At 46.2% G+C, this 25,677-nt stretch overlaps 1 protein-coding gene across 2 annotated transcripts in view; it reads right to left on the reverse strand.

Annotated features, from left to right (window-relative positions):
• LOC308336528 (disco-interacting protein 2 homolog C-like) overlaps nucleotides 1–25,677 on the reverse strand; it is a 76,609-nt gene that overhangs the window by 6,668 nt on the left and 44,264 nt on the right. For both annotated transcript variants that reach the window (XM_080793898.1, XM_080793897.1), the window contains 13 exons: nucleotides 23,937–24,076; nucleotides 21,153–21,289; nucleotides 20,348–20,556; nucleotides 16,226–16,340; nucleotides 15,014–15,215; nucleotides 14,025–14,125; nucleotides 13,391–13,471; nucleotides 11,330–11,453; nucleotides 11,076–11,197; nucleotides 9,987–10,098; nucleotides 9,389–9,498; nucleotides 2,785–2,915; nucleotides 1,770–1,938 (listed from right to left, as the gene is read on the reverse strand). In XM_080793898.1, the coding sequence (XP_080650024.1) occupies nucleotides 1,770–1,938; nucleotides 2,785–2,915; nucleotides 9,389–9,498; nucleotides 9,987–10,098; nucleotides 11,076–11,197; nucleotides 11,330–11,453; nucleotides 13,391–13,471; nucleotides 14,025–14,125; nucleotides 15,014–15,215; nucleotides 16,226–16,340; nucleotides 20,348–20,556; nucleotides 21,153–21,289; nucleotides 23,937–24,076 (1,753 nt within the window). The remainder of the gene's footprint in view (nucleotides 1–1,769; nucleotides 1,939–2,784; nucleotides 2,916–9,388; nucleotides 9,499–9,986; nucleotides 10,099–11,075; nucleotides 11,198–11,329; nucleotides 11,454–13,390; nucleotides 13,472–14,024; nucleotides 14,126–15,013; nucleotides 15,216–16,225; nucleotides 16,341–20,347; nucleotides 20,557–21,152; nucleotides 21,290–23,936; nucleotides 24,077–25,677) is intronic.

The raw sequence follows: 25,677 nt of genomic DNA on the forward strand, positions 1-25,677 counted from the left end.
CCCCCCCCGGAGATGCACCACTCACCAGGCAAACCGTTTTTTTCCCTCCACTGTTTTCAGGAGGCTTGGTCATCTGCGTACGTTTGACTACAAGTTTTTGCCTTTTATTTATGTATGCTAAAGTATAGTCCAAACTTCCCCGGCCGTCGGTAACCAGTAGTGCTAAGTATAGGCCTTGACACTACATTGATGGCACATGTAGTGTTTATTATAACATCGACTGTCTGCCGCTATAGCTTCAGTGTCTCTATATGCACTGCCTCTTTGCTTTTCCTTGAGCCTTGGAGTCTATTAAAAGGACATGATGGAATCTGATCAATGTACCCTCACAGCAGAGCAGAACACATGCATGGGTGTCTGCATGGGTGTATGGTAACAAAGGTTTACAAAGGCACACGCAAGCAAATGTGTGTGTGTGTGTGTGTTTGTGTGTGTGTGTGTGTGTGTGTGTGTGTGTGTGTGTGTGTGTGTGTGTGTGTGCATGCGCGCGTGCGTGTGCGTGTGGTTGTGATAGTCGAGAAACTCGAAACAGCTGATTGATGTGTACTAGGGCTGCCGTAATTGTCCAAAAATTGGATTCGGATATTCGTTTTAAAAACCCACGTGGATTCGAACAATTCGAGCCATTCGGATTTCGGATTTAATTCGAGCCAATCGGATTTTTTAATAATTATATTTACACCAATACAACCTGAGACATAACATTTAAGATCGCATTGCTGGCGCAACTCTCTCTCTCCGCGCATTGGTGTTGCTGAAAACTGAGATGGAACGGAACGCATACATTCTCCCTTCTCCAGTAAAACATTTTTCTTAAATGAGCAATCCTACCACACAGCCTTATCAAAACGAGGCACGGAGGCAGTGTTAATTCTGCTGCATTATTATTATCTGTGGACTGTGGGTCTGCTGCCGAGTGCCGACGTTATGAAACTTTTTAGCTGGCTAGCTCCGCCGCTCCGCTGTTATGCTCAAATTAGTGACCCTAAAGAATTCTGAGGCAACACGGCTGGAGACGAGGCAGCCAATCAGAACTGCGCTGCGCTGCGCTGTATAGTCTGTGTTTAGGAAATGATTTATTCTTCAATGTATGCCGTTGTCGGCGTGTCGCGTGGCAAATATAACTAATCTACAAGCTCACAAGTCACAACGCTTACCCATGGCACCGAAAACTAATAATAATAATAAATAAAAAAATATTTTTTATTATTATTTTTAATTCGAACCTTAATTTTATATATTCGGTTATTAATTATTATTTTTGATTCGAATCTATATTCGGATATAGAATATTCGTTGGCAGCACTAATGTGTACACTGTCATAGTGTGGGAAAATCCAGCTGGGAAAATATGCTATATGCAGCTTTTGACGGCTACAGTGATTGAGATTCCGAAGGTCCCATAGCCTGAACGAGAAATATATATATATATATATATATATATCAAAAAAGAGAAAAACCTTCCAAGGAAGGGACTGCACACTGCAGTCCCTTCCTTGGAAGGTTTTGCTCTTTTTTGATGTCTATGCCTGCTAACTAGACTTGCACCTCCTACGGGTCATTTTGGATGGGCAGGAGTCCCTTTTTTGTCTCATATGTATGTGTGTGTGTGTGTGTGTGTGTGTGTGTGTGTGTGTGTGTGTGTGTGTGTGTGTGTGTGTGTGTGTGTGTGTGTGCGTGTGTGTGTGTGTGTGTGTGTGTGTGTGTGTGTGTGTGTGTGTGTGTGTGTGTGTGTGTGGAATGGGCCTTTGGTTTTCCCCACTGCTCACCTTGAGCGCGTCGGTCTGCAGGCCCAGCCCCTTGGTGCAGAGCTCCATGACGCTGTAGGAACAGAAGGTGTCTCGAACCTTCAGCTGGCTCACCGCCAGCAGCCACAGGGCCGGGTTGGACTCCAGCTCCACCGGAGGGATCAGGATGGACTGGTGGCCCGAGTACACACTGCAATGAGAGAGAGAGAGAGAGAGAGAGAGAGAGAGAGAGAGAGAGGACATATGGATCAGGATGGACTGGTGGCCCGAGTACACACTGCAATGAGAGAGAGACAACATACAGTAGGGCTGAAGTGGTTAGTTTATGTTTTGTAATAATAATCGAAATCTCCAAAGTAACTAAAGTTTTCAAACGAATGTAGCAGAACATTTGGAAACGAGATGTAGCAGAGTAGAAGTAAAAGTATTGGAAATTGGAAAAACTCAAGTCAAATACAAACAGACACCTCAAATTTGTACTTGTACTAGTACAGCACTTAAGTAACTAGTACTTTGTTACTTTCCACCACTGCCTAGTATACAGCACATAAACATACATGAATCCATGTATATTTGCAAGCATACAGTAAGATAAGCGATAAGCGTAAGATAAGCAGATAAGCGGTTAAGGATGGATGGATGTTTAGCTGTCCAAGTGAGTTATTTTTGGACCCCAACTGTACATAAAATATTTGTAATAAGCCATGTTTTATTTCTGGGTTAATTTAGGCTAGTTACTTTATCTTGCATTGTCAAGCCTGTCTGTCTGCTTCTGCTGCCTCAGAACTTCTTCTTCAGTTTAGCCCAAGAAGTCTCTGATCTTTGTTGCCGAAAATAACTCTCCTGTTTAAACCCATTTTGGTGTTAGCATCATGTTATGCTTTAGCTATTTTTGAGAAATCGAAGAACGACTGACATTTTTAGAATCTGATCTCAGGTCAGAATGGGTTAATCAGACCAGTGTGTGTCCAGTGGAAACCTCGTATGAATCTGATCTCAGGTCAGAATGGATTAAAGATATACTTCCCCAACCGACCTGCAGAGGCACCACAGGACGAAGCCCAGTCCACAGTAAGGGTCCAGGCAGATGGCCACCTCTCTGGACGGGTACAGCTCACACTGCAGCTTCACCGAGCGGCAGAACGCCCCCACCGCGTTGTGGGACATCTGGAGGGACAACAGAGTCACATTGGTCTTTTTTTAATACATTTTTATTTAATTTTTAGATGAAAGGCACAGGTACAGGCATACAAAAAAAAATGCATTCAAATTACAATCAGTGGCTTGCCCCTTGCCTCATTTTATTTTAAATCCTACGCCCAAACCCCAGCACCAACCACCGTTGACAAAAAAAGAGAAACATATAGTAATGATTATAACAATTAAATACAACTTAAAGCTTGAAAAATATGGAGATAAGAGCTTTCTCCTCGATGACGAGCAATATGTACTTGGTTGTTGGTTCACAATGTGTGTGTTCTATTTCGTCCCTGCTGACCGCCAGAGGCGGTGCTTTAAGCATGAATATGTCCTTCGCGCATGCGTCGTCGAGTGTTGTATACAAACAAAGTCAATTTTGACCCCGTGATGACCCGAAGTAGTCTATATCTTCCGGTAGTCTGCAGGGGATCAGTCTCTAATTTTTCTCGCGCGTCGTGGTGAGAAATTTGCACTGGGCTGCGAGGTATTGCTATGCAATACAATATGCAGCTACGGTGCCTGTACCTGGTCGCCGGTAGTTCTGTGACGGCGTGACTGCCTGTCGGAGTAGCGTTTGTTCGCCCTCCAGGAACTGCGACTATGGTTTTCTATCTCCTCGATGAATGGAGTTTATTTCGCGGATTCACGTGGACGCAGGAGCGTCCAATCTCTCTCGCCGGTAAGGAAGGCTAACCCCCCTCGGACAAAAGGTACGTTATCGTTTAAAGTGGTGCTATCCCCGCTAAACAGACGTCCAAATGATATGATATATATTTTTATCATGGCATAACCTCTTGTGAGTATAGGCTGCGTTCGCGCCGCCTCCCTGCTCTGCATAAAAGTTTTTTTCGACTGTGAACGCTAACAGACGTTCAAATTATATGATTATTGTATCATGGCATAGCCTCTTGTGAGTATAGGCTGCGTTCGCGCCGCCTCCCTGCTCTGCATACAACTTTTGTTCAACTGTGAACGCTAGCGCTTATTATAAGCGACTATAAGACTTGCCGAAGGATATAAAGAACACTGTCATAATATTACCTTCGTTTGATAAACACGCTACTGTCAAGCTTTGGTTAGCCCCTGCTGATGGCAAGCATTGTCGCTACATACTCTCAGCAGTCGACATATAACTTATGACTTAAGTTAGTTAAGGCTAACCGGCATTTTCTGTTTTACAAGCCCCGCTGGCCAAAGCCATATACCAATATTGGCAGCATTCAAGCTTAACCGCTTTTGCGAATAGCTTGTATTCTTGTTGTTATTATTAGCCCGGTACAGGAGCAGCTACCTGCGTCCTCCCAGGGTATTGATGTTGCTATAGTCTGTAGCTAAATAGCTATTGGTGTACATAGCCTGTCTGGTTGTTAACCCAGCTGGCCCCCAGCAGTGGGCCTAGCTGAAGCTGCTACCAGTATGTATTATTATACAGTATTTTATATTATTTTATTTTAATGTGAAGCACTTTGAGTTACATTTTATGTATGAAAATGTGCTATATAAATAAGTTTATTATTATTATTATGTCTGGAGCTCAAAGCTCCATTAACAGTTTTTGCATATACAGTGGGTGCAACTTGGTTTGTCCACCTGTAGGTCCCATTAACCCAGCTGGTCCCCAGCACAGGGTATCTGGCACTGCTGCCAGCGTAGCTCACAGCAGCTACCGGTAGTTTAAAGTTAAAGCTGTTTATGAACAGGCTATAGCTTGTCTTGTTTTTAGTAGCCCAGCTGGTCTCCAGCATAGATCTCTAACTGGCGCTGCTACCTGTAGTTGTAGCCCAAGCGCTTATTATACTATCTGTGTATAGCTTGCTTTACTGTTTGTTGGCCCAGCTGGTACAGGGCAGGCAGCGTATGCGCTCCGCTCCTCCAGCATACGGCCAGCTTGATGTTACTTACTACTAATGTTTGTTAGCTCAAGCATTTATTAACAGCTATCGGTGTATAGCTTGTTCTGTTCTTAGCTGCAGCTGATACAGGCAGCGTACGCGCTCCCTTCCTTCGGCAGGTGGCCCCTATTGGTGGAGCTATCGGTTGTAGCCTTTTCTCCAAAACTAGCTTGTGTCGGTTTATTTAACCAAACTTCTGGCTGGGGTAGGCAGCGTTAGTGCTCCCTCCTCCCAGCATGAATGCGTAGTAGTGCACACTTGACTAGTGTATTGGAAGTGTCTTTTGTTTCGCTCTGGACTAGCAAACATAAATTACAATAGTCTGGTTGCCCTTTTAGGGCAACCACACTAATAATAATGCACTTGGAGTTTGGATAAATGTCATAGTGCTGGGATAAGCGTTCGCATAGGAAACACTACAGCTGCTACATAGCAGCGTCCAAACCTTGACTGGAGGCTACTTTATTATCATAATTTATAAGTAAGCCTCCGCCGGGGGTACAGGTAGCGTACGAGCTCCCCTCCCCCACCGCGACCATGCAGGTCGCACAGTCTATCTAACAGCAACATTTGTGTGCTGTTTCTATGATGCACTTTACATCTGGTTGAATCTCAAAGTGCTACAATGAGCATTTGCATAAAACGTAAATGCATGCTGCGGCAGGTATAGCAGCATTCAGTTTTTTGATTAAGTCATTAGATGCCGATCTAAGTTAAAGCCTCTGCTGGTACAGGCAGCGTCCGCGCTCCCTTCCTACAGCATACGGCCCCACCCCTAGCAACCAGTAGCGTCCGCGCCCTGGGCTAGTTGGGACTGGTGTGCACCGGCCGGCCCAAAGGAACCGGTGCCACCACAACGGAAAGTTCCCACTTTTGTACCTCGAAAGCCTCTGCTGGTACAGGCAGCGTACGCGCCTCCTCCCCCCAGCATACGGCCAACACCTAGCAACCAGCAGCGTCCGCGCCCTGGGCTAGTTGGGACTTGTGCGCACAGGCCGGTCCAGAGTAACCGGTGCCACCACAATGGAGAGCTCCCACTTTTGTACCTCGTGTGAAGCTCTCCTTCAGCTGTGAGCCGACCTTGGTCCTGCCCCGTGTGCCAGGAGGAAAAGGTCTGACCGCTGGCTACAGCAGATCCGAGAGGGCTCAGCTATCTGCGGAGTTGGCCCACATGAGGTCCATGCTCACTTCGGATGACACCTAGGCACCTCGGAGGGTGCCGAAGCGCCTCCCTCTCTGATGCCACAGCTGACTCGAGGTTGATGTGCTCTCCCCGACAGCTTAAGCTATGCACTTCCATGACTATGAGGAAGATGCAGAAGGCAGTGCCTCCCAGGCATCAGAGCCAGCCTCCCACTTCTCAGCTCATGCGCATAGCCGTGGAACGCATACTAAAGCAGGCAGTCGGCTCCTCCAAGCGCCTTCTGCAGACGCGGCTTTGCTGCCTTCGCCGTCCCCCACGCCTGTACCTGAGTCAGCTACAGGCCTGCCGGGCGGACGATCAGGGCCTTCTCCCATCTCTATACCGATGGTGAAATCCTGGCAGCCCTGCCCTGATTGGAAAAAGTGTCCTGAGACAACCCGTTACGACTTGACACTTTAATAGATTGGAACGCACAAGGCGATAAGGGCTGGCCTGGGTTACATGCCAGCCACCAAGCCTGTCACTGCATCCCTCATGGTGTTCTCCAGCGAGGCCCGGCGGCAGAACGCTAGGTGACCTCGACCCCAGTACAGGAGCACAGGCAACCTGCTCACTGGGGCCTCCTTTTCACACCTAATGGTGGCAACGTTAATACTGGCTCAGCCACCTTTGGTGTATCACTGGAGGCATTGGCGTCATGTCCTCAGAGCGCGGACGGCTGATGTCCATCGTATCTCCAGCCCGTCGCCAAGCCGGGTTTTCACAGTCAAGCTTGACTGATGAGACTAGGCCAACTCTCCGTAGTCTCCCTGAGGAGCCAGGAGCACTAGGTGGTTCAGCTGGGCGAGAAGCGCTGGAGCGAACCATCCAGGTGGGGAAGACCAGGCTGCAGCTTGCAGGCCTATGACACATCACGCCTCCCAAAGGGCCGAGCTCCAACATTGATGAAATCATCTTGACTGCCCTCGGAGCTCGCGTATCACCGCCGGCCCACACTAGAGGCCAGCGTGTTCCCTGGCGTCCCACGCAGGGACCTGACTGTGACTTTCCGGGCTGTGCAGCGCCTTCTGACGCCAGCCCCCCATATCCGGCGGGTCAAATTGGCCATTATCAGCAACATGACGAGAGCCCTACTATCAGACCAGGAGTGAGGTGTCCTCCTGCCCAAGGGCGCAACAGAGGCTGTATATCCTCAGTCACACCAAGGGAAGTCCGATCTACATACTTCCTTGTGACGCAAGACAGACGGGTGTCGACATGTCTTGAATCTGATGGGACCCAACAGGTCTATGAAGTCCGTGCCAGTCTACTGGGCCGAACACGGCAATGTGCTGGAGCGGCAAGTGGTGTGCTCCGCTCTACAGCACTTCCTGCCGTACAGGAGAGGCGAGCACATTCTCATACGTTCGGGCAACACCTCGATCGTGTATCACGTAAGTCGTAAGTCATCGGGCAGGGCCACGTTTGCTTGGCTGCTGTAGGTGTCTATGGACCCCCTCCTGACTTGGGCAGCCTCCCCGCCCGATCAGCCTATAGGCAAGTTGTCTGAGTGGAGAGCGGGACTACATGGTAGGCTCTCCCTCCCATCGAAAGCTTCCATGAGGGGAGCGGTACCCCATCCAGTGGTGGTGAACACTAATCAGAGGCTACCCCGGCAGAGCGGAGGTGGACCTCCTCACCCTGGACCTCACTAACCTCCCTGGTTCTCCCTAACGGAGACACCCAGCCCACCGGGCCAGAACGCAAGGGTCCGACGGTTTCATAGAACCTGAACGCCACAAATGGCTGTCAGCCTGCTGGACTTCTTAGGCTTCCTGCCACATAGCCAGTATGAACGGAACGACCTACATCGTTCCTGACACACATGGCCCTAAGCAGACCACCGCCCACAGGGCACTATCCTTTTAAATGCGCACTGCCAGAGGCACTGCATATGCCTTGCCACTGCCTCTCTGATACGACCAGCGCCTCAGAGTTATTTAGGAGGGTCACACCATACTGCTGGTTGCCCCCCCCCCCCCAGCCAAGAAGTACTTGGTCTCCTCTGCTGAACAGACCCAGTCGGAGGACGCCATGGCGTCTCCCCGACAGAGGTCTCCCCAACTGGGCGGCGGTCGGATACGGCATTCAAATGCTCAACGCTCCCAACTGTGCGCTTGGCCACTGGCGGCCCTGAACCGCTGTGTGGAACCAGCCAGGCATGCCACCCTGAATTCAAGGGTGACATCCATGACATCCATCAGGCTACTGTACGATAACCGATGGAACCTATTTCCAACTGAGGCCAGAGCAAAGACCTAGTGCGCTGCCCTGCCTACCTGTCTGGAGTTCCGCAGTCCCTCCTAGACAAGGGCCGATCTCCTACTCTAAAAGCATAAGTAGGGGCAATATCATGTTGATATGCTAGAATCAATATTGCTGTAACGAAGCGTGTCCGTGGGCGGCACGTCCTGTCTGTTAGTAACTTGCGTCCGAAGCAAAGCTCAGACGGCCTGAGTGTCTCTGTGGCCGAACAGTGTTCCTCCTGAGGGTGCTGTCACATACACACCTCAACCAGCCTATACGGCTAGCATAGTTTTACCCTCCACCAGGAGAGTGGATGGACGAGCGGGAACTATTGCGCCCAGTGTGGGCCCTGAGAGCCGCTTGTTAGACCTGCCGAATGCTTTCGGCGGTCAGAATGGCTGTTCCGTTGTGACGATGGCCCTTTCAAAGGTAGCGCTCTCTCCAGACAGCGCCCGCCCCACACTATTGTGGATGCCATCAACCACGTTTATGGGGCGAGTGATCGTATCTTACCATTTGGCGTGAGGTGCCACTCTTAACGGGAGCGTCCCCACATCATGGGCTGCCCCGAGGGAAGTACCCCTGGAATGTATCTGTGCCGCTGCCTCATGGGCATCACAGCGAGTTGTCTATGTTCCTCTGGGTGAGTGTTGCCACTCCCCATCCGCTGGACGTGGTCCTCTTGCGAGAGTCCTCCAAGCCTACTCCTTATGGTTTGTGATCAGGATCCCTTGTGACTTGGCTGGCATAAGTCATTCATGCTTAAAGCACCGCCTCTGGCGGTCAGCAGGGACGAAATAGAACGATAGTTACGTATGTAACTACGGTTCTATGAGTCCCGAATGACCGCCAGAGGCACTCTGTCACTCAGAATCCTCGTATTCGCGCGAGAAAATTCTGTAGAGACTGATCCCCTGCAGACTACCGGAAGATATAGACTACTTCGGGTCATCACGGGGTCAAAATTGACTTTGTTTGTATACAACACTCGACGACGCATGCGCGAAGGACATATTCATGCTTAAAGCACCGCCTCTGGCGGTCATTCGGGACTCATAGAACCGTAGTTACATACGTAACTATCGTTTGATGTGCTGGAGGACATGACCCAGACTGACCTGCACGCCGGCCAGCATTCCCGTAGTGGACACGCTGAAGTCCAGATAGGCGAGGCCGTCTGGGTTGGTGGGCTTATAGAGGGCTGGGGGCTTCTTCTTTGGCAGGTCGTCTGGACACACACACACACACACACACACACACACACACACACGCAGAGACATCAATGACAGAAACAAGACGAGTACAGTAAACCTTGTACAGTACATGTGCCATATCACGGGTAGAGTGGCTGGATGGTAACCGTAAGGTTTGCTAGTCTGAACCCGGGCTCCCCCAGAGTTACTGTCCTTGAGCAAGACGCTGAACCCACATTGCTCCCGATGTGCTGGTTGGTGCCTTGCATGGTTTTCCGCTGCCATCGGTGTATGAATGTGTGTGTGAATGAACGGGTGAATGTAATGCACCAATCTCTGTCTAAGCGCCTTGGATAAAGGCACCATATAAATGCACCATTTACCATTCACCATTTTATCACTGTTTTACAAAACAGTGCGTCGTGACCCACTGTTTAGTCCCACCAAAATAAATGGGTCATTGTCAATGGCCCATAACTGTACATGTGTGTGTGTGTGTGTGTGTGCGTGCGTGCGTGCGTACCCGTGTCCAGGACAGGGGGCCAGTTCCTGATGTCCACCGTGGCCATGGCCTCCTTGGAGCGCAGCAGCTTGCAGATGACGGCCGTGGTCATCACGCACGCCGAACGACTCACCTGGAACACGGGAGACATAACGACGGGTGGTAGAGAGAGAGACAGAGAGAGAGAGAGAGAGAGAGAGAGAGCATGGATTAAAGCAGAATAAAATCCCACGGCTGAAACGGTGTGCCCCCACACTGCTAGTGCCGTTTCCTAAACAATTAGCACAATATGTCAATTCAATGATCATGTTTTAGTGTTATTGCTCCTGCCATTATGTTGCCAATCAGGTGAAGAGAGAGAGAGAGAGAGCAATCCTTGCTCTAGAAAACACCAATGTTCCCAGCGTGATCACCGGATAATAATAATAATAATAATCTTTATTGTCCCAAAGGATATTCGTCTTCACAGTCTGTTCAACACTCACATCACAGAGCACACAACACCAAGAGTCCAAGACAATACAAAAACATGAGTTCCCCACTGTGTACAGAACCATCCTATCGGCGGGGCGGTTTACTTAATGCTGTGATGGCTGAGGGGACAAAGCTCCTACTGAAATGGACCTTTTTTCCATGGCAAGGTCTTTGTCTTTGTCCAGATGGCATGAGGTTAAAGAAGCGATACAGGGGATGATCAGTGTCATTTGATATCGAAAGGGTTATCTGTGTGATGACCTTATTCATGTTCATATCAGAAAGTGTGGGTGTGGGATAATTAGAAATGACCTCCGAACGTAGCCGATCCGTTCAAAACCACGGACCGCGGTGTAGTTTCTGAGAAAAGAGCGTACAAAGGCTGCGGCTAAAAACAGAAGCTAATGGCTACGGAGCAACAGAAACAGTGCGGGCGGGGCCTAGCAGCCGTGTCTAGGCTGCTCAATTCCAAAAAATTAAACACAGCGTGGCTTTTTTATAGCGATATCAAACACCTACATTTATACAACGAGTATAACTGTGATTAGCACCAAAGCTGTTATAAATTCAATCCTATGTTTTCTAGGTATAAAGTGTGTGTGTGTGTGTGTGTGTGTGTGTGTGTGTGGGTCTCACCTCGACGATCATCTTGACGGTGGGCAGGGTGGTGGAGATGTTCTGGGGGTGTGGCGGCCGCACCGTGATGGGAACGCAGCCAGCGTACAGGCAGCCGTAGAACGCTGCTATCAGGTCTATACCTGGATACACACACACACACACACACACACAGGAAGGTAAATAGTGAGTGTTTCGCTGCGGTTGCGCGCGTACGCATGTGTGTGTGTGTGTGTGTGTGTGTGTGTGTGTGTGTGTGTGTGTGTGTCACTGACCTGGTGGGTAGACCAGGGCTACATGGTCTCCCTCCTGTAGACCTCCTCTCTCCATCAGCAGCGCAGCCACTCTCTCTGATCTCTTATGGAGCTGCAGACAGGTCAGCGAACTGGACACTGCCCCCTACAGCGTGGGAGGACAGGGGAGAGAGAGAGAGAGAGAGAGAGAGAGAACATGGATTAAAGATGGAATGCCATGATCTTTGTACTTTTTCTGTTTCGTGTGTGTCTATGGAGTTAACATTACTATAATAGACCCCCGGGTGTGTGGTTGCAATATTGAAATATGCCTTCCCTATGTGTATTTTTTATTTCTTCCTGTCAAAAGGCCCAATTGAAACACACATGCTGTTGTGACATCACAATATCATCCCCTCCCCCTTTATCACACAACAGCAGCTGTGGGTGCGGCTTCAGTTCACGTGGATCACCACCCACCTGAAAACCAGACTTACTTAATGAACTGGTGGGTGTGGCCACATAAAAAAACATAATTTTAACACTTTTCCGTACACTTCTTTTGAAAAAAATAAAATAAAACATCCTACTTCTATTCTACATATTCTGGTTGGCTGTGGGGTGCCCAAACTTTTTTCAAAGGGGGCCATAATAGAACATATTAAAACACCCAAGGGCCAACTACATAATTTAGCTTTGGATTTAAACAAGTTAAATATTTAATTCATAATATTTAATTAAATATTAAATGGTCTTTTGTCAGGTGTGTTCTGTGAACAAAAAAGTGTATCTTACATAATTCATAATACAATTCAGGTATGAAGCTGCCGTATAAAACTCGCCCCAGGGCCCCAGGCTGGGCTGTGTGTGTGTGTGCGTGTGTGTGTGTGTGTGTGTGTGTGTGTGTGTGTGTGTGTGTGTGTGTGTGTGTGTGTGTGTGGGAGCTCCTTTCATGCTCTTTCACTAATCGTATATTAGGACTTGGCCCCAACTCCTCATGTTTTTCAGTCGTGAGATTAGAGAGAGAGAGAGAGAGAGAGAGAGATAGAGAGAGAGAGAGAGAGAGAGAGAGAGAGAGAGAGAGAGAGAGAGAGAGAGAGGAGGGGAGAGCAAGCAGTGGGAAGATGAAAGGAGAGAGGTAGGAAAGACGACCAAGGGATACAGAGAAGTGTAGGAGGAGAACAGCCTAGGACGTTGGAAGGGAAGTGGTGAGGGTAGGGGAGGGCGCAAGAGAGAGAGAGATAGAGAGAGAGAGAGAGAGAGAGAGAGAGAGAGAGAGAGAGAGAGAGAGAGAGAGAGAGAGAGAGAGAGATAGAGAGAGAGAGGTAGAGGTGTGGGAGAAAAGAACAGAGAGAGAGAAGGAGTGCAGGTCGGAGCGACTGGCACTGAGGAAGAGAAGACCAATGCTCATTTAACACTTCGACTGCGGCCTGGTTGTGTAAATAGTGGGAAATAGCTTGCGCGGGGCCGGGAGATTACTACTCAAGTACGTCCGTTTTCCCCGCTCTGAGGAGGCTCGCAGCATCTCCATTGTAAGAAAAGGCTAATGGTTAGCATTAGCTCACAATGTTTATTTACTTTCGCCAGAAACAATAACATGTTGGGAGCGATGCGATGAAAAATCACAAATCACATCCGAACCTCGGATGGATCATCATCACCACGGACAGCGCCACATTTTTCAGAGATAACAAACAGCCAAAGAAGATCAATCGCAGACAACAGATGGCAATTAAAACACTATATATATAAGTCAATAGCAGACAATGTCTTAAGTACATTTTGATGCCAATGCTTTTAATTATATATTTTTAATTTAACCTTTATTTAACCAGTAAAAACACAAGTGGGAACTGGCCAAGAGGCAGAAATAAAACTACACTTCAATACCACGTCGTCAATGTTACATTTTGGACCAGCAAATACAACATCCATAATACACCTCAAAGTACCTGAGGCCGTTTTGGACCAAGTCGAATTTGGATGAAATGTCTTACCCGTGAGCTGAGCAGTGTGTAGAGGATGTGTGTGTGTGTGTGTGTGTGTGTGTGTGTGTGTGTGTGTGTGTGTGTGTGTGTGTGTGTGTGTGCATGCATGTCTTACCCGTGAGCTGAGCAGCGTGTAGAGGATGTGGTCCGGTGTGGTCTGAGCTCTCCACTGCAACACCTCCGACAGGAACAGGAACTAGAACACAGGAGGATATGTGACATCGTCGTCAGACATTACATTTTTGTATTTCCATTCCATTCCATGTTTGATTGATGGTGGGAGAGTAGGGCTTTAAGCAACTAGTCGACTATTCAACTAGTCGACTATTCAACTAGTCGACTATTCAACTAGTCGACTATTCAACTAGTCGACTAGTAAATCCACTAGTCGACTTTGTTGGTACTAGGAAAAAAAAGTCGACTAGTAAACTAGTCAACTAGTCAACTGGTATTACTATACTTGTGACGGCTAAATGTCCCCAAGTGTGGTAGACTTTGAGAAAACATCATTATTGTGAGGTTGATTTATGGTTAAGAAAAATATTTGTAGAGTTAGGACTCAGATTCAGGTTGGGGTACGAGTTGGTATTAGGCATTCAGTGGTTACATTTAGGGCTTGGAGTTTAATTATGCTTGATTTTACCCAGTTATGCGTCGTGTGCCAAAAAATTCTAGATCTACAAGAGCTTGTAAATCTGCTATCTTTGGCTTTATGGTGAAGGTTATGTATGTGCGTGCGTGCGTCGTACCTGGTCGTTGTCGTCAGTCTGTCCCAGGTCTCTGCCGCTGGCCTGAGCAATCCTCTTCCCCGACACCAGGTTACCCACCATCACAGAGGCAGGACCGATCTCTGGAACACGCACACACACACACACACACACACACACACACACACACACACACACACACACACACACACACACACACACACACACACACACACACACACACACACACACACAGTATAAATTCAATCAGTATATGCAAGGAAATCACGTATCGCTGCTGTCACCTCTTATCTCCAATTCTCCAGACGTTTTGTGTTTTTCCCCACATTATCTCCCTACTCGATCACACTGCAGCGTCGCACAAGAGCATCAAAGGCATAGCTCTAGATCCACGACGTGTTTCCAGCTACAGCTTGTGGGTCTGCTATACTGTTTGCAATTTGCATTTCTTTATTGTTTTTTACTTTTGGGACATATGAGGTTTCCACCCGGCAGAGACGATACGGTGCTTAATCCATTTTGGACTGAGGTCGATTAAAAAAAAAAGGCTTCTAAAAAAAAAGAAATCTGAAAAACCCATGTTTCTATGTCAGTGGTGCCTGACTTTTTCATGTCAAGGACCCCCAGAATTATCTCTATTGGGCCACGGACCCCCATCTCAAAATATGTAGTTCCAAGCCATGCAATATTTTAGTTAAAAATGTTCGCTCTGAAATATAATACTCAAAGATGTGCGCCACATTTTCACAACATTTCAAAAATCCGACCTACAAGCTCGTAGTGCGCCACTCGTAGTGCGCCACTCGTAGTGCGCCACTCGTAGTGCGCCACTCGGTGGCACGCTACGAGCTTGTAGATCTGCTATTTTTCAATAGCTAAAGTAGAACAGAATACTTAAAACACCAAGAATGGGATAAAGATGTATATACAGTACAGTAGCACGACATCACACATCAAGGAAAACACACACTCTCTCACACACACACACACACACGCACGTGTGCCAATACCTGGCTGTTTCTGCCGGGGCTTGGGCATGTTGGTGACACAGGTGTGGGGACACATGAGGACGTTGCAGGGGTGAAGCCCCCCCTCCAGGTAGAGCTGCTTGGTCTCTGACAGGTGGATGCCCCCCAGCGGGGTCTTGGGCAGCGTGTTGGCAGGGACCAGCGCCAGGCAGAACACCCCCACGCCATGGATACTGTCTATCGCCTGGGGAGGAGAGGAGAGGAGAGGGGAGGAGGGGAGGGGAGGGGAGAGGAGAGGAGAGGAGAGGAGAGGAGAGGAGAGGAGAGGAGAGGAGAGGAGAGGAGAGGAGAGGAGAGGAGAGGAGAGGAGAGGAGAGGAGAGGAGAGGAGAGGAGAGGAGAGGAGAAATAGAACTTGAGTCATATGTGAGTCACAGAGAGGAGAGGAGATGTATTCTTACTTTCCAAGGCCCTTTTCTTCAAACTATACTGCAAAGTCATAAATACGCGTCATTCACTTGCATTCTGCCAAACAGGTAGAATGCAAGGCTCAAGGTTGTCTTTATTTGTCTCCCTAAGGATACAGTTGTCTTGGAGACAGAGTCACAGCTGCATACTATTATACACATTCACAGAAGGACAAGAAAAAACCATGAAACACACCAACATAAAAAATACAGAGCTATTGCACACATTCCCTTGATAAAGTGCAACTAACTACAGTAGTCAATAAAGTGCATCTAGTCAGTTATGGTTGGTGCCATTCGGCAATCTCTGATTGAGCAATTTGATTGACAGAGGAACAAATGAGTGTTTAAATCTATTATACACACACACCATGGAGTTCTATAACTCCTACCGGATGGCATTAGCTCGTACTCTCTGTTCAATACATGACAAAGGCTCATAGTCAATATTCCGAGCTTGTCTTGTCACTGCTTGTTCAAAGATGGCCTGGGGAGTGATGGGGAGGGTGGACATGCCCCTGATCTTCCCAGCCATAGTGTGTAGCATGGCGTGTGTCTGTATGTGTGTGCGTGTGTGCGTGCGTGCCTTCTGTGCCGATTCCACGCGTCTCCTTGACATTGCACCAGCTGCATTTCTGTAACTTTAGCGACATGCAGCACATGGTTTATCGAGCGAAAGCTATACCGCTCAGTAGAGTCTATGCCCCTGTGTGAGTGCGTGTGTGTGCGTGCGTGCTCATGTGCATGCGTGTGTGTGTGTGTGTGTGTGTGTGCGTGCGTGGGCGTACCTGCAGCACGCGGCTCATCCACTGGAAGCTGTCCTCCTCGGTGGAGTCAGGCCTCTGCTCCGCCACCACCACAATCCTCTCGTCTCTCAGCACCGTCACAGAGAACACCGCTATCCTGTATTACAGGGACACACAAAGCACCGTCACAGGGAGAACACACAGGGACACACAAAGCACCGTCAGGGAGAACACCTCTATCCTACACACACAGGGACACACAAAGCACCGTCACAGGGAGAACACCGCTATCCTGCACACAGGGATACACAAAGCACCGTCAGGGAGAACACCTCTATCCTACACACACAGGGACACACAAAGCACCGTCACTAGAGAACACCGCTATCCTACACACACAGGGACACACAAAGCACCGTCACGGAGGACACCGCTATCCTGCACACAGGGATACACAAAGCACCGTCACGGAGGACACCGCTATCCTACACACAGGGATACACAAAGCACCGTCACGGAGGACACCGCTATCCTACACACATAGGGACACACAAAGCACCGTCAGGGAGAACACCTCTATCCTACACACACAGGGACACACAAAGCACCGTCACTAGAGAACACCGCTATCCTACACACACAGGGACACACAAAGCACCGTCACTAGAGAACACCGCTATCCTACACACACAGGGATACACAAAGCACCGTCACGGAGGACACCGCTATCCTGCACACAGGGATACACAAAGCACCGTCACGGAGGACACCGCTATCCTACACACACAGGGACACACAAAGCACCGTCAGGGAGAACACCTCTATCCTACACACACAGGGACACACAAAGCACCGTCACGGAGGACACTGCTATCCTACACACACAGGGACACACAAAGCACCGTCACGGAGGACACTGCTATCCTACACACACAGGGACACACAAAGCACCGTCACGGAGGACACCGCTATCCTACACACACAGGGACACACAAAGCACGCTTGACTTTTTTTCCCCCGCGATTTTGTAACCCAGCGTCAATTATCTAGTGTAATCCTGGGTGCTATACACTTCCTCTGTCAACCTGGGGAGAGCAACGGACTGAGCTCATGCTTCCTTCCATGCATGAGGAGTCCATGAGGAGTTTCCCCGGTTCGACCCCGGCTCGGGTATAGCCACTGGTGACTCGACTACACATTTTTATTTATTTAGTTGTATAGTCATAGACTTTGCAATAAAATTACATTTAGTTTTAGTCATCTGAAAAGTTTTAGTGTTAAGTCTAGTCGTTTTAGTTGACTAGATCTGTCTGTCTGGAGCAAATGCTTCTCAAACCTTTTCATGTCTACCCGGTGGACTACCCCAGTCTCATTCTTTCTTCCCAGCTGAAAATCCGTGCAAAATTTGTCAAACGGTTTTTATATCTCACACCAGACTCTCCTGAGACCTCGGTTCTATGTCTGAAATGTACTCGCCCGGACTGCATGGTGATGGTGACTCCCCCAACTCCCTCTCCTCTTTTCATATCCACGTACAAAATGAATAGACATGAAGAGAACAGAGAACAAAGCCCAGGGCCCTCTCCCTGCAGACTCATTACATTAGCATGGTGAATGCTTTCACGGATCCCAGCAGTGGTATGATTGATGATTCTGCGTTCTCTTGATATGTAGATAATGGCATTAATAATAATACAAAAAAGGAAGGAAGCTTTTTTTTCATTATTTGTTTCTCACTTCCCCCAAGAGTTTTCTATTTAAATTTTTTCTATTATTCTATTATAGTATTCTAATATGCCAGCCCCGGAATGTTCAAACGATGGCTGGTCACCTGCCAAGGTAGCTAGCAGAATACAAGAACATATGGAGTCAGCCAGAGCCAATACAACGTGCATCGCTGCATTTGGCTGGAGGGAGGCTGGTGTTATAATTCTCTCCTACAAGGTGCTTGCAGAGAAAGGAACAGCCGAGGCAGCCAGTGATTAAGTTGCAGAGCGTTCAAACCCCCTATGTAAAAAATGGTGTATAATGCAGCTTGTGGCGTTGTTTAAACTAATTAAGGCCGATTCCAAAAAATGTCTTCTAAACAGTTTTGTGAAAAACTAAATGTTGCTGTATCTGTGGTTCTCAAAACGTTTTCATGTCAAGAACCTGCAAAATGATTGTATATTTGGGCCCCATGTCAAAATGTTTTGTTCCAGGGACGCGCAGAAGCAAAGATTTGAGTTAAAAATGTTCACTTAAAAAAAAAATATATATATATATATATATATATTCAAATAGCAGATATACAAGCTCGACGAAGTTATGACACGTTATGAGCTTGTACATCTGCAATTTTTTTAATAGCCAATGTATACAATATGGTTAAAATGACTGTGATGCTATATTAACTAAAATATAACTAAAATGTATTTTGGCAGGTCTTGTTGCCGTCGTAATAACTGTTTTTTTTTCACTTGCTGAAAATAGCAGATCTATAAGCACACAACGACGTTGTGGGCTTGTAGATCTGCTACTTTCAACATGCAACTAAGTGTAAAATGACTTATAGCCTAGGGTTAGGGTTAGGCGCTGGTGTAAGTCTCCCTTGTTTGATTGCCAACATTAAAAGTGGCTTTAATAAGAATGATTCACAGAGATACTGGAGTCTAATAAAGGTTGTCCCAGTTGATTTAAGTGACCATGCAGTGCCTCTTCAGAGAGCAGCCAAAAGCGGGACATTTTATTACTGTAGCGGGAATCTACAGTAATAAAACTTCACTTCAAAATAAACACAGGGAACAATTCCCATCTCTTGCACCTTATGAAAAAAACATAACGTGCTAAAAACAGAAAAATCAAAGGACCCATGAAAATGTGTCTGCGACCCACAAATGGGTCCCGACACACAGTTTGGGAACCAGTGCACTATATAGTTCTAGGCCTGAAATGAATTGCCAAAAAAAAAAAAAAAAAGAATTGTGTTTCGTGTGGTGTGACCGAAAGTAATACATTGATGAAGTGGGTTTGACACCTCTGTAGGCTACAAGATGGTCAGACCATTGTCTCATGAGCACGCCTGGAATGACGAAGCCTTCGCCTGCCATTATCACTGGAAAACATGGGCATGATGGCACCCCTACAGTTACTTACTCTCTGAAGACTCTAATCATTGTCACTATGTGTTACTATTAGCGCTGGTGTTTTTTGCAACATAGAAAGGTGCCAAACGATTGTTTAATGCTTATGCGCTAATAGCCCCAGCATGCAGAGCACCACAATGTCATTTTCTCGGCAGAACAGTCAGCGTTACAATTCATCCTTTGCAGGGGGTCTTTATTTATTTGTCTTATTTGTGCCGGTTTAATGGCCTCAAAAGCCCAAATAATCCTTTTGTGAATTTGCCACGGAGATTAGTATTATGTAGGAAATCAGTGTGAAGCCATTCCATTAGCTCTCAATTAAATATAATATATACTATACTATACTATTTTATTTTTAAGATGTTTCTATATTGGCGTCATGTTTGTATATTTGCGTTTTATGAAGAATTTCTGAGGATACTAGAAAACTGACGCAGTGGTGGTTTGGGATTGCCTTTATGTTCTTGTTGACATGTTTTGTTCTGTGTTGTTTGGATTATTTTCTCGTGTGTAATTGTGCTCCGAGACCCCGCTCATATCAAACAGGCTTATCCTCTTGTGAAATTACAAGATAAATAAAAGAAACATAGCCAGGTTACCCAGTATAATTAAATAAAACCCATTTAGACCAGAGACCAGATTCTACAAAATGTTCTCTAAATCACGACAGTTTTCTGTAAAACCTATATTTATATATCACTGGTGTGCAAACTATTTCACTGGCCGCGGACCCCCATCTGAAAATATGTTGTTCGAGGGACCTCCACGCGAGATGAGCTTGCAGATCTGCTATTTTTCAACAGATAAAAGTTTAAAATAATGGTTAGTGGTTAAAAGCTATAAGGTGACTGATGAAGGCTGGAGAGACGAAACGTTTGTCCCTAAAAAACGTTTAAAAATTAAATAAATATTTTCAACTGAAGTCTTGGTGTGTGCGACCCACTACGTTATTTATTTAAAAGCTATAAGGTGACACAGCTGCGTCCTCAGTTCTAACTAGCTATACTGTTATACATGGGTCAGCGAGCGGTGCACTCACCTCCCCCGGTAGACGAACTTCATGGGCTCCACCGCCAGCGCCGTGGCCACGATGTCGTCGGCGTTGTGCCTCCGCCCGCTCACCATGATGAGGCCGTCCATCTTGCCCGAGATGAAGACCAGGCCGCCGGGGCCCACGAAGCCCAGCAGGCCCGTCCGCACGAAGGCGTACTCGCTGACCAGAGCCCCGCCCGAGCTCACCGGATACACCTGGTACACATTAGCATGATTGTTACTCACTGACACCTGGTACACACAGTATGATTAATACTCACTGACACCTGGTACACACAGTATGATTAATACCGGTACTCACTGACACCTGGTATACACAGTATGATTAATACTCACTGACACCTGGTACACATTAGTATGATTATTACACTGTTGTTGCTGTTGTGGCTCTCAAACAGTGGCGGAGGGAATATGTGCCTGATGCTCTCAAATAATCATATTTGAACTGGGGACCCCACAAAATAATCATACAGTATTTGAACTGGGGACCCCGCAAAAGATTCATAATCGAACTGGGGACCACACAAAATAATCATACAGTATTTGAACTGGGGACCTTCCCCCTTCAAAAAAAGAAAAAAACATATTTGAACTGGGAACCACACAAAATAATCATATTTGAACTGGGGACCCCCCCAAAAGACTCATATTTGAACTGGGGACCCCCCAAAATAATCATATTTGAACTGGGGACCTCCCAATATAATGCATTGCAGACTGACAGGGTTTGCTTTCAACCTATAATGCTGAACGCACAGCGTTATAAATCTTAGAGCTTATAGAGTCCTAACCTCAAACGTGTTCTTGGTCATGCCGGCGAGGCCGTAGTAGGACGTGCCAGTGGCGATGGAGCAGACACACAGCTCGCCGATCTCGTCCGTCCGACACAGCGAGGGAACGCCCTCCGGTTTCACTACACACATCAGACCTAGAGAGAGGAGAGAGAGAGAGAGAGAGAGAGAGAGAGAGAGAGAGAGAGAGAGAGAGAGAGAGAGAGAGAGAGTGGAAGGGGGTTAACAACAGCACCCACATTTGGGACTGTAACCCTGTGACATCATTTGTACAGGCTTTTTGGACTAGCTTTGTGTTTATTATACATGTATTATGAATTTGTCGACGTGACTCAATTTAACATAATCTCCTGTAAAAACAAAAAAATAAACTCCTACAGTTTATTACTGTATATTTAAAAGAAGGTTAGGCAATGGACCACCCCAAGGACTACTATAGGTACCGAGTAGACCTCTAGACATATATACTGCACATGTAAACTGCTGCCTTTGAACGCATTTTAAATCTAAGTCTTTTTTTTTAATTTCAATCGTTTGAGAAAAAATTAAATGCTGCGAAAAGGTTGGTGCTATTTGTTTCACAAATAAGTATATACAGTGTAACATGTATATTATATATAACGGCGCACATGACATAGCTCTGTTCTGTACCCTCTACAACTGTATACCCATTTTAAACTGTTTTAATACTCTTTTGGCACGTTTGTTTTCTCATGCCAATAAAGAGCTAATTTGAAGTGAATTGACTATTCGCATGGCGGCCATTTTGCTGTTCAAACACATTTATGAAAGACAGAGGGAAGAGAGTGAAGGGACAGATTGGTTTTTATGTACAGGCCAAGATGACATTCACTCACAACTTGCTGTACATCTCACGTGTACTAAATGGCTTAGCCACCAGGGGGCACACCGACACAGTTTTTACCTCAGACTATGTTTCCTTTCTTTTATGAACCAAACTCCATGTTGGAAATGAATGTTCTCACTATGTTACAAATGTTATGTTTTGCTATATACGATTTTATATACGTGCACAATACCGACAGGTTGATAATCAGCCTGTCTGTGATTTATCTATAAACAATGACCACTCAGCCATACATTATCCCTTACATATTGAATTACAGTATCCCTTACATATTGAATATAATGATATTATCATTATCGAGGGCCTAATATCGCCACAGATATCGTGTCGTGAGGTACCCAAATCGTCCCACCCCTACTACTGATATAGAAGGCCTTAATGGGCTAATCTGTGTTTCCATGAGGCTACATACTAATTCTTACACAGGTTGTGTTTATAACCACGCCCCCGGGCAAGTTAAGTTTACTGAGGTTAAGGTTAGGGCTAGGTTTAGGTATAGTTTTCTTGAGGTTAAGGTTAGGGTTAGGGTTAGGTTTAGGCTGTCAATCACAGCGACTGGCCAATCACAGCGCGTCGACTGCACAACCCGTGTAGGCTTTGGTATGTCGCTTATATGAGTCTTATTGACAAACGTATGTCTGTCAGGACAGATTTGTATTGATGGCCATTGCCCACACATCAAATTATTGGCCTAGGGATAAGACGAAAAACGAAACAATCCCTGTGAATTCAAGGCTTTCATGGTGTGTGTAATTGATAGAAAATACGTCCTTTTTTGGGGGGGTGACTAACCCTAAAAAGAGTAGACACAACGTGATGTAAGCAACACAGCTGCCACTAATTATAATTAATAATGGGTGTAGTGTTAGATAGATTTGGGTGTGTGAAATTGAATGTGCAAAAATTCTGACCCAAAACTCTGGTGGACTCTATTTTAAACCATCACTATAAGCTAGCCCCTTTTATCCTCCAACATAAAAAATAGGCTTCCACTAAAGGCACTCACCATAAATAGCACAGCGTTTACACAGGTAATATATATCACATCCTCTGTATTAAGGTCTTCCATGCCATGTTGTAAATCTTTCTGCATAATGTAAGCTGAAGCTCAAATGATTATTGGACTGCATTTACATTTAAAAAATCCATTCTCTTTGTATTTGTTCTTTATTTTTTACCCCATTAAGAACTGAGCTAACATTACAGCGAAAAAACGAATTCTGACACACTGGAAGAAGGAAGAGGCTCCTTTAAGCACTGGTTAAATGAAATGACTAGTACACTTCATCTTGAGAGAATAAGGTATTTCCTGAGAAACAGGGAGAGACAGTTTGATAAGGTTTGGCTGCCCCTTGTCCATTACCTGAGTAGAAACGATTAATAGACAGGATACCATTGATATGTTTGACTGTACGCCATTTTCTTTTCAGATGTTTTCCATGAGCTTTCTATCAGCTTATTATATAGTATACAGTGTCACTGAGCAGTATGGGTGGGAGGGTTAAGGGATTTCTTTCTCTTTTTTGTCTTGTTTATTTTCTTTCATTTTGTTTCATAAAAAAAAGTATTTTATATCATAATGTTTGTAATAATGTATAATCTGTTCAATAAAAACATATTTGACAAAAAAAAAGAAAAAAGAACTGAGCTAACGACGTACAGTATGTTATATCAGTGGTGCTTTATACCTTTTCATGTAAAGGAAAGTGGTTAAAATGAATGGCACAGATGCTTTCCCGGATTGAATGGGTTAAGCATTCCAAGCACTTTACTGTGAGGGAAATAATAAAGGCGCTGGAATGCCAAGCAGATGGGCAGATTTTACTCTGAAAAGCCCCGCCTTCCATTTCTCCCCCAAACCGGGAGTCCGATAGCGATATGTGGCCGATGCATGCCCGGTCCAAATCAAGGCTCACCTCCGGGTGCCACCGTGCCCACGTCCTGCACGGTGAGCACAGAGAGGCGCTCCTCGGTGTCCACGCGGACCACCCCGTGGCTCAGACCCTGCATGGACAGGACCCCTCTGCCCGGAGGCTGGCTGCTGTCCTCCACTGGCCTGCATGAGGGAGAGAACACTGGTCAGCACACATCATGGAACCAAATGGACCCGGGGCTCGGACATCTGCCCGGAGGCCGGCCTGCACGGGGGGGGGGGGGGATGACATATCTACAGTAACTTGAAAATGACTGAAGACGTGATGTTTACTGTGATTAGGGTGAGCTTACATTTCATATCACAGGCACCATGTAGTGAAAAAAAAACAAATTTTGGAAATTATGAATCGATTTTGAATTGTTCATAACGGGAATCGGGATTCTAATTCTAAACCCCTAGTTGGGAACATCTCAACAGATAATTCAGTAAAGAACAAGCACAGCATATAAGAGCCATGGCTCTCATGATGGAGCCAGTGAAAAAGCCTGGGTACCAAAGCCAATGTTCATATACTGTATATACGTACGAAAAAATGGGAACACTTTCACATGCCAGCCTGCCTTCCGCTGCGATTCATTTCTCACAAAGACACTTCTGTGTCAGACACAGACTGACTAGAATACACACAGTACTGCACTGGAATACACACAGTACTGCACTGCACATATTACACTACACATACTACACAGACTGACTAGAATACACACAGTACTGCACTGCACATATTACTATACACATACTACACAGACTGACTGGAATACACACAGTACTGCACTGGAATACACACAGTACTGCACTGCACATATTACACTACACATACTACACAGACTGACTGGAATACACACAGTACTGCACTGCACATATTACTATACACATACTACACAGACTGACTGGAATACACACAGTACTGCACTGGAATACACACAGTACTGCACTGCACATATTACACTACACATACTACACAGACTGACTGGAATACACACAGTACTGCACTGCACATATTACTATACACATACTACACAGACTGACTGGAATACACACAGTACTGCACTGGAATACACACAGTACTGCACTGCACATATTATTATACACATACTACACAGACTGACTGGAATACACACAGTACTGCACTGCACATATTACTATACACATACTACACAGACTGACTGGAATACACACAGTACTGCACTGGAATACACACAGTACTGCACTGCACATATTATTATACACATACTACACAGACTGACTGGAATACACACAGTACTGCACTGCACATTATTACTCGCAGATGCAATATGAAGCAGCCACTAATCATTGGTGGGAAGTAAAAATCAATAGTGCAATAAAGAAATACTCTGTTACAGGTAAAAGTACTAAACAGCCAATCTACAAGTTCCACAATGCGTCGCATCGCTGCAGGGAAGTGACAGTTTTAGAACTTTTAAAACTGGAAAGAAAGAAAGAAAGAAAGAAAGAAAGAAAGAAAATGACTGCATCAAAAGTAATCAATAAACTACATCTAAACTGATTGCAACACAGCACATGTCCTGCTGCATGTACTATCACACTGCTGGTGACCAGTTAGGATCAAGTGGTTAGGAATCAATTCAAATGGAGCCGTTATTGATCAGCTCCTGTGAAGTGGTGAGTGATCAATCGGTGCATTTACTGTGATTAAGTGCTGCACCGAGTCAGTGTGTGTCTGTCGTGTGTGTGTGTGT

Source organism: Protomyctophum bolini (genome assembly GCF_963924005.1).
Source record: "Protomyctophum bolini genome assembly, chromosome: 21".
Lineage (NCBI taxonomy): Eukaryota > Metazoa > Chordata > Actinopteri > Myctophiformes > Myctophidae > Protomyctophum > Protomyctophum bolini.